This window comes from Acyrthosiphon pisum, chromosome A1 (genome assembly GCF_005508785.2).
Source record: "Acyrthosiphon pisum isolate AL4f chromosome A1, pea_aphid_22Mar2018_4r6ur, whole genome shotgun sequence".
Lineage (NCBI taxonomy): Eukaryota > Metazoa > Arthropoda > Insecta > Hemiptera > Aphididae > Acyrthosiphon > Acyrthosiphon pisum.
In genome coordinates this window covers 82,529,197-82,544,989 of record NC_042494.1, presented here as the reverse complement: position 1 = coordinate 82,544,989, position 15,793 = coordinate 82,529,197, and the positions used below count along the sequence as shown (strand labels likewise).

The following is a 15,793-nucleotide window of genomic DNA, read 5'->3' as shown; positions in this document are numbered from 1 at the left end:
TCTTAATACGACCAAAAACGTACCCTTTCCTTTTCGGCCGATTCACTTTTCGACCAAAAAAAAGTTTAATATAATACACAATGATTTTGTTAAGTTGGTTTCAAATAACTACTTTAAAAAGTAGTGAACCAGCAACCTAACCTAAACAGTGCTAACAAAAGTGAGTAAAAAAAATGAATTATGACAGGAATTGTAATTATTATCATAGTTTTCTATATTTAATATATTAAATATTACGTATTCATTTATACATTTTAATATTTTATACAACTTATATATTTTTTAATATTTCTTTATAAGTATAACATAAAGACTTATATGTAATTATTATCATTATTTATTTGTAACCTACTACTATATTTAAAAATAACTAACAAAAATAATTTTTTCTACATAAAGGCAGGGACTGGAACCTGTTGGGTGTTTCGGTTCCGGTTCTGGTTATTAAATTAATTTGTTTAAGGGTTCCGATTTTGTTTCGGTTTTCTAAAAAAATATAAGGGTTCTAGAACCGGTTAATACCGGTTTTGAAAAATACCGGTTAATTTCGGTTATTTTCGGTTAATTTTGATTTCTGATTAAAAGATTTATTAAAAAAATAGTCTGAAATTATTTATTTATTCATGTTTAAATTGTAATTATTTCATGAAAATAGAAGTTATTATGAAAAGTTTAAAACATTAAAACACAAAACCAACATCTTCATTGCTGACTGCCGCCAACTCAGCGCACGTCGACAATGTCATATAAAATGGATTTTCTTATCTACTATTTTAGATTCTGAGCGGAGCGAGAAAGCTATTGTTTTTATAATGGTGTTTATTTTTTTTTTTTTTATATATCCTGTTCCTGTATACAAAATTTCTTCCAGAAGGAGTGCTTCGATTTCAACATATAGTATCTTATCTTTTAGCAAATTGGATCAAGATGGTACTTTAGAGAGGTTATTTTCTGATTTTCTCAATAGTTATTTAATGTCACGGGAAAAACCACTGAAAAATTACAAAAAAACGCTAAAAATGGAATTTTAATTTCTAACGCTTTGTTTATCACCATAGAAACGAATAAAAAATTATAATATTATAATATTAATTCAACTTACATGATCAAATAATTAATAACAATATAAAATATCCAGAGTGACAAACCGTCTTCGCTCAGAATCGTTTTTCTTATACAATGATATTTTATCATTGAATTCAAGTCTAATACAACCCATTATACAATGACCCCTTTGTAACCTGTGATTGTTAGGAAAATGGGTAGTTTTAAAGAGAAGGTTTTAGTGTTGGTTATTTTTTTTGAACCCCCCAGAGCAAATTTGAATGTACGCCACTGTTTATATATACTTGAATCAATTGAAGTGTACCAGCTAGCAAATAGAAATTAACATTCGACATTATTTTATATTTATAATAACGGCTAATTGGCATTGTTGCAAGTTATGCCTAAAAATTGAGTGTATAATATTGAAAAATTACTTTAAATAGGTACACCCAACACCCATTGTCTGATATTAGATATTTACATATCATTTGACCGGACTAGTATTATAGTAGTAGTAGGTAAATTACTAAGCCACCATCGTCGCTATCGAATGTATATTATATAATAATTATTTGTATACAATATATTTTATCATTCTGTTCATAGCTTTGAATGATAATGTATTTATCAGTCATAATAGAATAAAAAAAGTAATAGAATGCATTGTACTTATTTATAACTTCACAACTATTGATGGAATTTGAAGGTCACTTCAATCATTGCATGATATAGACGACCTGCTATTATACAGATCACATATTCGCATCAGACCATAGATATAGCCGCCATACAGTACCTATATGGCTATATATAGTAGTATAAACGTGAGATCATAATAATATTCGAGTGAATCATTATAATATATACCTACGGAACGCATTGTTTTTAGCAATTATATGATTTACCTAATAATAAATCTAGACAATTTTTTTGATGTCTAAATTCTAGTGTCTATACCGGTCATATCGTATCTTATAATAGCTCTTGCAATTATAAAGGCAAATACTTGTCCCTCACGCACAATAAATAATAATAATAATAATAATAATAATAATAATACATTATATTATATTATACAAGTCGATGACGGGTTGGACATACATTTATATAATATAGAGGTACCTATACATTATTATAATATGTTCAGTAGTGCAATATTACCACACACGAAGAAAGAATTTTCAGCGACGTTGTATCACATCACGCATAATAATACCAATACTGGCGAGTATGTATATACAGAGAGAATCTGGATGTAGGTACCTACCTATATAATATAATAATACATATGTATTATATATTATATGTTATATAATACATGTCTATGCAGCGCGAACACCGCATACACAATAAGGGGGTAGTGTGGCGAAAAAAAAACAATCCCGAGAAGTTTTCCGTTTTTTGTCCTCTCTCCGCGTGCTGCTATGTATACATTTGCTGTGCAGTATATATAACTACAATAATAACACACACACACACACACACACACACACACACACACATATATAATATAATATATATGTCTGTTATATATACCTATAACAATGCCCACGACTATGTACACAATATTATTATTATTACACACTCACACACACACACACGTAGGTAATAATAAAAGGATCATCGGCTATCGCGCGTGTATTGTATGCAAGCGGGAAGCGACAGCCCGCGAAAACGTTGGCCGTTTGTATACACAAAACCGCGCTGACGGATGGATGGACGGACACGGGCGGACGGAAAAGGCGCGCGAGCACTAACATGAGGTTTTTACACGTAGGTACGTATTATTATTATTATATATATATATATATATATAGTGTCGGTGCATCGGTCGCAGAATATTATATTGTTCGGGGGCAGATGCAACCGATACGACGTGTAGCTGAGCCCTCTTTAAAATAACATCGAAAGAGAGCTTATACGTACCCATATGGGAAATCGCGGAGGGTATACATGATATGTATACGATGGGTATTGGCCAACTCGCAGCCGATCTCCTGTTATATACAATATATGATATTACCTAGTATGTATTTAGGTACCTAACGTCGAAAAACAGGGTCTCGTCAAATCGTCAACTCCGCGCGGTTTCTCGCAATAATAAGGATATACCTAAACCGCACAACAACGTGACAAACGCGTCGGTTATAGTCCGTATTATTATTACTTTGTAATAGGTAACCGATTTAGTATGACATATGGTAGTTTTATACTGTATATAGGTACACCGCAGAATATATATAATATATATGTTAAAACCCGTCATATTATCATATTATTAAATGTATAAATGCAAAGGTGAGCATTAACTATATACTTTGTTAATTTTATAATTATATATAACTAAATAACTATTAATGATACTTATATAGTTAAGAATCAGACACTGTAACAATATATATATATATATTTTTACAATTAATAATTCTAAGGAAAATATTAAGTTAGGTTAAAATCAGGTTTATACATAATATATATGCCTAGGTAGGTATCTATATATATCGCTGCATTGGTTAAAAACTAATTTATTAATTATATTTTATTTGTTTAATCACTTTGTATCGATTTAACAACATTTTCGATCTATATAATATAAATGTATAAAATACATCTTTTGAATTTTATTTGACCAAGATCATGTCGGAATATGTTCATAATTATATATTTATAGATACAACTGTTAAAGTATACCACTTATGCACATAAATAAATCTACAACAAACATAAATTACTTATTTGGGGGTCTGATAAGAATGGAGTGCTATCGGGATATAGTATAATGACTAGGTGATTTTGTAATGCCCTGCTAGGTATTGTACCTATTTAAATATATTATATTATAATATATACCCATTAGGTATACAGTTACATTTTTTTTTCGATCCACGCTTAGATACGCGTGTTCTTAGTTTTTAACGCGCGATCATCTCATCGACACGAACGATGATATATAATAAAATAGTTGTATCGTATATAATAGATTCTCGACATTTCAAAAGTCGATGGGCACGCGAATTTTTAAATACTGATAATAATATATAATATATGTGGTATCAGCCTGTACAAACCATATTTATATATATATATAATATGAACATTGAACATCGATTGTTTTTATTGAGCCCACATTTATATACATATAAATACTCATACACGCGAATTTTCCCCTTTTGTATTTTCCAGAAAATACACATACATACATAATATGTATTATAATATATACGCATATATAGAAAAACCGAACGTATAGTGTAATAAAAACCGTAACGGCGGCGGCGGCATTGTGTACAGGGGGTTTTTATGGTTGCGGATCACGGATTCACGACGACGACGATGAGGCGCGTGCGAGGGAGAAAGAGAAAACAGCCGTGGCGGCGGATATATTGTATTATATATTATTATTATTATTATACGCTGCCGGGCGCCATTTTGTCCCGAGCCGCTCGTCGTCGAGGGTCTCCGTCCGAATTGATTGCGCGCGCGTTTACGCTCGTCGTAATATAATATAAGTACCATGTCTTCCACTCGTCCACTCTGCAGTTTTTATCACGGTTATCTATATATTTTTATACATTTATACTAGAAAATAACCGCGGTTTTTGTATAATAATATTATATTATTATCGTAATTCGGTTATAATAATATGTAGGTTTATAATATTATATTATCATGTATAATGGTAGAATATAAATAAACTATGTAACAATTCCACTGCGGCTGCAGTAGTTGTATACGATAGAACTGCCTAGATACCTACCTATACTATATTACATTCCGTTGCAATGTATATGTAGCATATATTTATTATATTTATATATACCTTCTAAACAAAAGCGGTAAGTTAATGAAAAAAATTAAGTTGAGTTAGTTAAGTTAATATTCAGAATATTAAGTTATAGGTTAATAGTTAGGTATCAAATATTATATTTAATTCCAAATGTTTAATTTTAATGTGGAAATTAATATTATCTATAATAGTCTATAATAACTGAATATTATTTATTTAACTCAGTTAAATAAAAATGCATTTTTTTTTATTTTAATTACCGTTAGCTGACAATATATTGTAGTGATTCTGAAACTTTAAACTTTAATTATTTTTAAATCTATAACCATTTATATAGTTAAAATGCAGTCATTAAACAATAATTCCTTCTTATTCCGACACACTGTAAGAAAATTATATGTATTGGTATATGTTAAATAATTTACAAGAAATATTACTATAATTGTTACTTTCATACAATTTAAAATCATATTTTACAGCGTGACAAAAAACATTTTTATTACAGCTATATAATTATACAAACGTCGTAATTAAGTTTAATTAGAAAATTAACAACTAGTTTGGTAAAAAAGTTTTGAAAAAAGCATCTACAGTACATTATATTAGGTACAAAAGTTCTGCAAATATATCAAGGGCTGACAACAGCTATGAAGATTAAACTACTGATTAAGTTACTGGCTGATCAGATTTTGTATCTATAAAATATAAACTATATCTATATATCAAGCTGAAAACTAATGAATTTCATGTATGAAAATTATTAATTGATAATAATATAATACATAGTGTTAAAAAAAATGTGGAAACGATTTAATTATACTGTTTGCATATTAATTGTATACCTATATAGATACATATGACAATAACAGATAACTGCAGTGCAACACATTTATTAGGTAAGATATTTAATCACCTTATTAATTATATCATATTATTGTTTATCGTTGATCTGTCCTAATTAGTCTAATGAGTGCAATGACAGTTTGCAAACTTTTTGAACACCTTGAATATATATTATATGTGTATAGTACCTATATTAGTATATTCAAAATAGGCATCATATATCGATGTCCATTACATTTTTCTATAAACATGGTATAATATAGGATGACCATATTAAAAAAAAAAAAAGTACAGGAAAAAATTAATAATAATTTAATTTTTTTTTATTAATACTTAATATATATATATTTTATTGATTTTTAATTCTGAAAAAACATAATTTTTGATAACACTGTATAAGATTAAATTCATGTACTTTACTTTTTTTTTAAAAACTTATTAATTCATTTTGATGACGATTGTTCAGAGATATCTTCACTATATGATTTTTCATATTTTTTTGAAGGAGTAATTAGTTCTAAAAATTGTGGGTGTTCTAAAAGAAATGTATGAAATTCTGTACATGAAACATTTTTAAAATGTTGTTTTACGATTATTATTGATCTAATTGTGTCCACAAGAAATCGATTTTTCTCATCTGTCCATAAAACATTTGAAATTGAAAATACTCTTTCTACCGACGCGTTAGTTCCTGGAATAGCCATTGAATATTCTAAAATAACCGTAAAATATTTAATTGGAATGTTATTTTTTTCTAGAATTTTAAATATTTCACACCACCTATCTTCGGTTTTTGAACCATTTTTCCAGTTTTGCATTTTAACATTCATTACATTTATTAAACTATAATATGATATATGTTTCTACCTACCTACCTAGTATATTATATTTACTATGCTCTATTAAGGAATTTCGTATAAAAAAAAAAAATGAAAATACAAAAACGGCTGTGTTTTATTATAACACAACGAGGGTTTCTTTTTTTAACCATTTCTTTTTGTACAAGGCATTTATTGGTCGCGTGCCAATAACATAATGCATAATATATATATATTATATGTATAAGGTATATATACGTTCCGATGTAATGCTACCATTTTTGGCACGCTCACGGTACTATATGCATCACAGCGCATAATATCATAACTGCACCATAGAAGTATATTTATATACATATATAGAGGTGGCGTACAAACACCTAATATATTGATATTATATATTATATAATATATTAAACTGCGAGGTGCAACGAATGTCTTCTAATAATATTATATATTTATATACTTTACACGGTGCGCACTCGTACCCACCGATACATATATAAATTATTATTTTATTATATATATTATATAACATAATAATGTCATATACCCACGAACAATATCCCTCCCCCAAGCGGTGGAGCCCACAAAACGCGAGTTACCGCGTACGAATCGTAGGCGTTTTTTTTTTATCACGCGCGGCGTCGTATGATATTTATGAAAACAATTTAAATAAAACGGTGTCGTCAACGCACGCACATTATAATACTTTAATATTATTATTGTCTATATACCGGGTATAAGTTTACGTTTCGGATTTACGTTTCCTAGAGCATTATAATAGTATGAGACATTATGAATAGTATCGATTGTGAGAGTAAAATAATATATAATATTACGTGATATCGAATGGTTGATTATTTAAACATTTCATAAAAGTATACTAGCGATGCGGAAAAATCTTCTTACCTGTAAAAGTCGGGCTTGCACAGTATCTTGCCGTCCCTGCTGTAGCATTTGTCGGACAACGTGCCGTGACAGTCGGCGCATTTCACGCATTCTGCGTGCCACGCCCTATCCAGCACGTTCAAAAGGAACTTATCCATAATAGGTTTGTCGCAACCCGCGCAACTCATCATCAGACTGCTGCACCGGCCACCGCCTCTGCCTAGAAACACAGATAAAACGTCGAGAAACGTGTTATAAACGGGTACGTAAACATCACAATATTATAATATCTAGTACCTAAAATACTATTATTATTATTAAAAGTTAAATGTGCAGTGTTCACTGCCATAGTCAGTAGTCACATACTCACATGCGACATGCGTAAAAACAGCTGAGAGCATTTGTGTGGGAACAGACACGTGGTTTAAGCATATCACGGGTATAAATAAGATTATTTTCCGACGATATTTTTGGTTTCAATCATTTTTGATATAGGTTAAAGCCTATCTGTATATACCTAGGTTTTCTATAGAAGTAATAGAGTAGGTACCGACTACCGATACAATATTGTACATAAAACGTTTAGACAATATTATAGTTATAATAAAATAATGATAAAACACGAGAGTACCTTTTTATATTGAGTACATATTGACATATTGTTATAAGTTACTAAGACTTTAAAGAGCAGATATTAAATAATTATTATGCTTTTGAATTGGTTGATAAATAAATAAATCGATGGTATAATAAAGATAATACGCCGCGATATGGCTGATAGTGTCGGTTGACTGCGATAACGGCGTAATTTATCGTTTATGACCGGAATTACAGCGGGGTTATCGGGCTGCACGAGATTAGCTGATCTAGGCGTAGGGAGAAGATTTTTCGTTTTATGAAGTTTTTGTATTGGACATCCTTTGTACCATATGTTGTGTGAGCCCTGCACAACTAGCGTATTTGAGACTGTGAGCGCTGACTATATTATCAACTATTTATTATAAAAAACACTCGCAGAGATTCACGCGCACTCGCTCGCTCATGACGTGTTCCGATAAATATTGCGGAAAAAATAAAATACCCGAATCCTACATATAATATTATAGAATAACGCGTTTACACACGCGACCGGGACACGTTCGTCATGCTCTAATTTCAGATCCAATATATACATATAATATATCATGTTATTATTTGCGGTTATTTCTGAGAAACCGTTTTTGGCGTATATACTCGAGCGCGTATGTTATCGACGTTATGTTTATATATTATGCTGTGCAGTGTGCAGAATAGTAGACACTGTTTTGTCTAAGCACGATGTGGTATACGTACGGTATAATATCGATCAGCCGAGCCGATGACGGGACGCAATGGTATATGGATCGAGCATTGGCGGGAATTTTCCCGGATTTTCGTAAGAAAAAATGTATACACTAAACCTCTCGTGTCGTATTTGTACGCTGGTCGCACAACGAAAATCTCAGACTATGATGAATATTTTGAAATATAATATTATTATAAATTTCTGATGGCATTGGTGTAAATTGTATAACTATCTGCATCGTATAAATTATATATACTTAACAAACGGTTTTCCTGTGATCTGAGTGTAGTGTGTATGCTTACGCGTCGGGTAGGTACGTTATACGAAAAGCGATAATTATTATAATATATTATTATATTATGTAAAATATAAAATATATTATAAAAACCACAGAAAAACAATATATAATATATTATATATGTAGAGTGTATTATAGTATACGCTGTCGCAGCCAATAATATATATATACCTACCTATATAAGACACGGCGTTTTTACGATCACGTATATAGAAAACCGCTGTGACTCGCGACGCCCATTAAACAAACGCGTGTTATAAGAAAATATATATAATATTATGTCGGCCATTATAGTAATATCTATAATATTATAGGTATGTATGTGTTTATGGTAGGTATATGCACAAATTATTCACTCACACACTCCTGCGCGTGCGCGAAAAGTCTATATTATTATAGTCACCGCGGGCAATAATGTCCTATTCTGCACACATTGCACACTCGACACTATAATATTATGTAGGTACCTACGTAAACTATACCTATATGCACGCGTACCTATAATATATTATACCACATTTAAATAACCACACATACATATTATACTATAATTTAGCTGGTACCTATATACCTAACACAATACCTACTATTGGATTTTAAATTTCACACGCGCGTTTTTCAACGTATTCCGGAAATCGTATATTATGATAATTGATAATGGTCGTGTGGTATTAAGTATGTGCGATTATAGGTGTATAATTTATACACGTCATTGAGGGCGATTGATTCGCGCCAAATGTCTCAAACATCGTCTCTTTAATACACGCACGCATTATGTAATAAACTATAATAATGCGTTTATCGTTTTGTGTAAACCTATGTCGGGTCTCGTGTGTATAGTTCAGTGTAGGTACTATGTACCAACGACAATAATCTCCCCCCTTTTTTTACTAAATAGATCATAAACATTTAATATGTATACACTTTTTTAATGATACACTGTTAATATATAATATAGGTACTAATATTATAGGTACTGCATAAATGATGAATGATGCGATGTTAATACTTAATGGCACATGCCATCCGTGTTCCTCCAGAATTTAACAGGTGTAAGTAAAAATGATTATGTAAAATGTAGGTAGGTATATTGATTGTATAGTTTAAAACATGAAAAATACGTTTTTGTATTTGAGTGAGTTTAAATATATTTATTTTTTTTAAATGTTTATTTCAGTTTATAATTATTTATTTATAATATGTATATATTATATTGTAACGTATGTTACATCACAACGTTTATTTTATAAGCATCATAATATGCACAATAGGCATATTATGCACTGACTATAATATATTAAACCCCTCTGGTTTAGGTGCCACTTATATATTTTATGATTGTAAGGCTCCGGCCAATATCGCTATGTAAGGAAAAGGCAGTTCGCTGCGATTCCATCACGCGCACCTGAACTCCGAACAATCCTACATTTTTGGTAACTTTGTTCGTATATTGTAAGTAATAATAAATGTGTTTGTATTTATAATAGTTTAGACCAATCGTTATTTATTTGTAATATTAAGATCCTAATACCATTCGTGCTCCCGAGCTACGGTAAAAATATATTCAAAAGAACTAATTTCTTCCCTGAATATCTTATATTTAACGGGTCATCCCCGACCACGTTACAGTATATATTAACAAAATGTAGGTAAGTACTAATTATAGTATTGTATTTGTTTGAATATAAAGTATCGATATTATTATTTAGTAACTATAAGAATTCCAAAATATTATACTTTCTTTGTATCGTTAAATAATGTGGAGAAAATAATAGAAATATAAGAAATATAATGTATGGTTATTGATAGGTATGGGTATGCGTTAATACACATAGTAAGATACATGATCATCCATATTATACATTGCAGCAGCTTCAAAAGACGTTATTTCAGTTACAACTTCCATTTAAATCTACAAAGCATATTATAGAAACATGTGTAGGTACAATGGAAATTAATATTTTAATTTCAAATTGATGTATACATATGATACCAATATTATTTTATGTAGGTACATAATGTATAATATTATGTTATGACTGAACATTTTATGGCGTACAACTTTTGATTTCTTAACCGTCAATATACGCCATATGCCTATTATATATATATATATAGTCAATTTGAGTTTACTTATAGGTACCTACAATAGGTATATAATACATATATATATTGATATTATATACACACATCGCATTAAACCTGGTGTGCACCTATTTTTATTACCTATATACCGTACTCTGTAACCTGTGGGGGGGAGTATAGATGGTATTATAGTGGTCGAAAAAAACGCCTGTGCATGCAGGACTGTGACTGTTGTTGTTGTACGCGTCGAGTTATAAGTCGATTCATCCGTAACGAAGACGCCACGAGCCCGAGCTACGCGTGCTTCGGCCAGATAGACTATACCTACGTATTATTTTTTTTTCTCCATCTATATACATGATGGCATATCGTTATAAGATGTACCGCGCAGAATGAAAAAACAAACTGTCCGTCGCCATCGTCTGCCGCGATGACCACTATTTTTTGACACCGCACGCTACAAGTTGAGTTACGCACGAGTTGCCGTCGTTAACCCGCCGCCGCCGCCACCGTCATCTTGGCCAGCGACAAAAATCAGAAAAACGTATACACACGCACACAACATACAGACGAGTACATATCTATACGTATAAATATACATACTATATGGGTATAATAAAACGGACGATGGAAGAAAAAAACACTCGGAAAATTATCCGTTGTCATGTTACGGTGTGTCTTTTGGAATGCGCCGACTGTATATTATAATATAATAATAATGCAATGCGTTCGAAGAGAAAAAAAATTGTCTATAGGTACACGCGCGAGAGATTCGAATGATGTTCGGCAGCAACCATCGCGCCGAACAAGGAGGGCTCGAGAAATTGCACAAAAAATTCAAACGCTAAATATGAATACTATAGCTTCTTATAATAATTGGATAATATTATGTATATTATAGAAATTTATTAATATAAATATAGGTGGTAAGTACCTGTAATAAATAACATAGTTCCCGCGGTTTACCGATATAATGCAATTGTTGAGTGATGGTTATACCTATATTAATGGCCATGTTTTCCTTCTTTATGAGCGAAAAAAATATATTTTAATACCTATCCAACTAATATATAGCTATATATGAAAGGTTGAAAAAATACCTTTTATTAGATCATTAATCGTGTAAGCGATTTAAAAAAATAAATACAAATACGGGTTTTCTCTTGATGATTTATAGAGGATTTTGCTTTAAATTTTACACCCATAGTTGTGTATAAAATATAGTTAATAATATACAAGAAAATTGCATACGTTAAAATATTTAATTTATTGAACAAGCTCAATGTGAATTGATATGTAGATATTTGTATCTAAATATACAACGTGATCTGCAGTTTAAATAACACGAAACGATTTACGTCCAAATCCATTAAAATGCATACATGCGAGTACCTACCTATACACATTAAATATGAACCAAAAATAAAGTCTTAACGCCAATTTATATAGTTTTGCTAAATATATCGCTATTTTAATGGCTGTAAATATGAAGCAATAAAATTTGACAGCTGGTAACCCAAAAACTGAATTTATATAAAAAGATGACAATATACAAATATTATATTAGGTATAGGTACTCAAATTGAACGTTTTAATTAGCTACCTATAATATTATATAATATAATATGTACATACAGATAATTATTTCAATAAATTATGAAATATGTATATTTTCTCAAAAGCAGATCATTGTGAAATTTGAACATCCCAACAACGCTTTTAGTATAATAATATATAGGTAATTAATATCGATTTAAGTTTTTATTTTTAATAGTATATGTATATTTTATGCACATATTTATAGGTTCCCTTATGCTTCTATATACAATAATCTATAAAATACATCCAATAGACGAAATAAAATAAGCTTTTATAAAAATGTTGACTCTATGCCTACAAAACAAATCATAGTTAATTTTAAGTTTTTGCTTCTAAATATATCAAGTTTTATGTGATTTTCAGTTTTTGTTTTGTTATACATATATTTATTATGTAGTAGGTAATAGTTACCTAAACGTTCAATAGGTATATAATATATATTATATTAAGCACAGTGATCGATTCTTATTTTGAATAAATTTTTTGTCACGCATGTATGTTTTGAGGTACCGTCCTGTTGAATTTTCTATAATATGTTTAGATGTAACTAAATTCTATATTCTGTATACCTATTTAATAATTATAGGATTTTGATTAGTAAATGCTTTTGTGGGCTTATTTTAGAGCCCAAACTACCGGAATTAGACTTCTTTCCCTTATTAAAGCTTAAATTCAGGTGGTTTGGTGTTGAAATTAAAATTCTATTATGTACTTTCATGCAGTATATATTTATATATCTATTTGAACTATTTCATCTAGCTGTAAAGATCAGAATATCTAAATAGTTGGAAATCTAGATAGTATGGAAAGTTTGTTATATATTTTTGTATAATATCTTGACATAATTTCACTCGATAAAAAAAGGCATGAATATTTTTAAAGAATTTCCAATTCTACACGTGGTAGAAGCTACCATTTAAGCATAGTGTGAGGAAGCCCATCATGCTGCAACTTATAAATTTAATAAAATCTTTTATTATATGCCGTATGCTGCAGGTGCATAACCAATCGCGATGAACGTGTAGCCTATTTTCAAGTATAATAAACATACATATTATTATATAGGTACAGCGGGTATGTATATACCTACACAGAACACTGAGTTTTCGTGAGCTGTACGTGCGTGTGTGTATTATTACGTTATGCGGTTGCTGTTCGTCGTGTCGCGCCGTCTATATCTGTCCTTCGGACACATGTATATGTACGCACTACGCACATATAGGTACCCTCTCTATACTTAGGTAGTATACAAGATACTAATATACCTATATACTACACAGTAGACGACGAACAGAGCACCAGAGAGGTATTGTGAGTATAATATCATATACTGCGTGTTGGTATAAACGTCACTTTTCGTTAAAAGATTCTCTTTTGACATGCATGACTGACAATTCGACGTATCGTGCCTACGACGACGGCGATCCTTTCTCTCTCTCTCTCTCTCCCTCTATGCAGTCTGTCTCTCTCGTATATTTTATTATGATTCTATATAGATTTCGAGTTGTGGGGACGACGACGACGACGACTATATACGCGACGACGTGTCTGTCTTCTATACTGACGATGATACACCGTGGGATAAAATAAAAAATAAAAATTCTATGTACAAAACTCGGCACGCATAAACATAATAATATTTATCATATTATTATATTATAATGATGTAGGACAATAGGCAGATACCTATTATATATATGGAAATATTTTTTCCACGGGTTTCACAAATGGGGAGGAAAAAAGTTTACTTTAAAAGCTCTAGTACACGCATATCGTATATTATAATAAACCTATAGGCTATAGTTACTATAATATACTTATAGCTACTTATACTTGGTATAAATTATAATATTAAAAGTATATCCTGCAAAGGTACTCACTTATATTGTGGGTCTGTGTGACCGGAAAGGACATGTGAAACGGATGTGCCAAATGGTTTTGCGGGTTCAACGGCGACGTGCTCCGGTTGGCTGACGTCGCGTACATTGGCTGTTGCTGGCCGGCCGCGGATGAGTTGCCGGTGGCGTTGGACGATTGGACGGGCAGACCGGCCACGGGTGGCCGGGCTGCCAACGGGTCCACAGCGCTACCACCGCCACCACCGGTTGTAGTGGTGCAGGTGGCGGTGGTGGTCGTCTCGTCCGGGTAGAACTGCAGGCCAAACGTGGTAGCCAGCGACGACGTGGCCATGTGGCCGCCGTGGTGCTGTGGACCGCCGACGGCCGTCGTGCGGATCCGGCAACCCCTGGCATAAGGCGGCTGGTGCACCGCCCCGGCGGCGTCCTGACCCACTGGCGTCGTGATGGCTGTGGTCAACCGGTGCAGGGAATGATCAATGCGCGGCCGTCCGCCGGGCGACGGTTGGCGGTGATGCAGCCCGCCGCGACGTCGTTCCGTCCGCCGCAACTGCCGACGACAATCCTCTGCTACAGCGAAGGCGGCGGCAGCGGCGGCGGCCGGTAGAGCTGCTAGCACGGTAATAGCGCGGTGACGATGGTGACCACCTGCAGACGATGCGACGTATCATACGCAGCACACACAAACAGATTTGCTACTTCTCACGTTTCGTATATAATAATATTATATAGTACAGTATAGGCACCTCGTGCGCGTAAAACGATCGATGACGGCGACGATAACAACGATGACGACACCCGCGTGTATACCGACGACGGACACGTGTAAGCGATCGCGAGTAAAAAATATAATCCCCGCGAAAGGATAATATTATAATATGTTTAGACACGACGATGACGTATACGACAACGATTATTATACGCGGTAAAAAATATAATAGTTAAAAATAAAATTATCGAGCGGATGGATTATATTATGCACAATCAGTAACGATAATATACGTATTCTTATATTAATTTTATTCGCGCGCGCGCTCGCCGAACTCAACAGCAGCGGCCAGTAGCACTAGCAGCGGCAGCGAGGACAGCAGCAATAGTCGACCGATGCGAAAAGCCGGAAACCGAACACTGTCGCGGTGTGCCGTGCTCAGAGCGGCGGTTCGCGTATGTGCCGCCGCCTGGGTACGTTCGCGGCGGCGCGGCGTCTATGGAGGTGGTGGTGGCCGCTGCGGCGGTGGGACGGT

The 15,793-nt window shown here is 32.7% G+C and overlaps 1 protein-coding gene across 1 annotated transcript in view; it reads right to left on the bottom strand.

The window, feature by feature from the left end:
• LOC100158984 (LIM/homeobox protein Lhx5) overlaps nucleotides 1-15,216 on the bottom strand; it is a 43,011-nt gene extending 27,795 nt beyond the window's left edge. Inside the window, exons 1-2 of the mRNA XM_001945596.5 lie at nucleotides 14,574-15,216; nucleotides 7,409-7,607 (exon numbers count right to left, since the gene is read on the bottom strand). Of these exons, the coding sequence (XP_001945631.2) occupies nucleotides 7,409-7,607; nucleotides 14,574-14,883 (509 nt within the window). The 5' untranslated portion in view covers nucleotides 14,884-15,216. The remainder of the gene's footprint in view (nucleotides 1-7,408; nucleotides 7,608-14,573) is intronic.
• Between the last annotated feature and the right edge of the window lie 577 nt (nucleotides 15,217-15,793).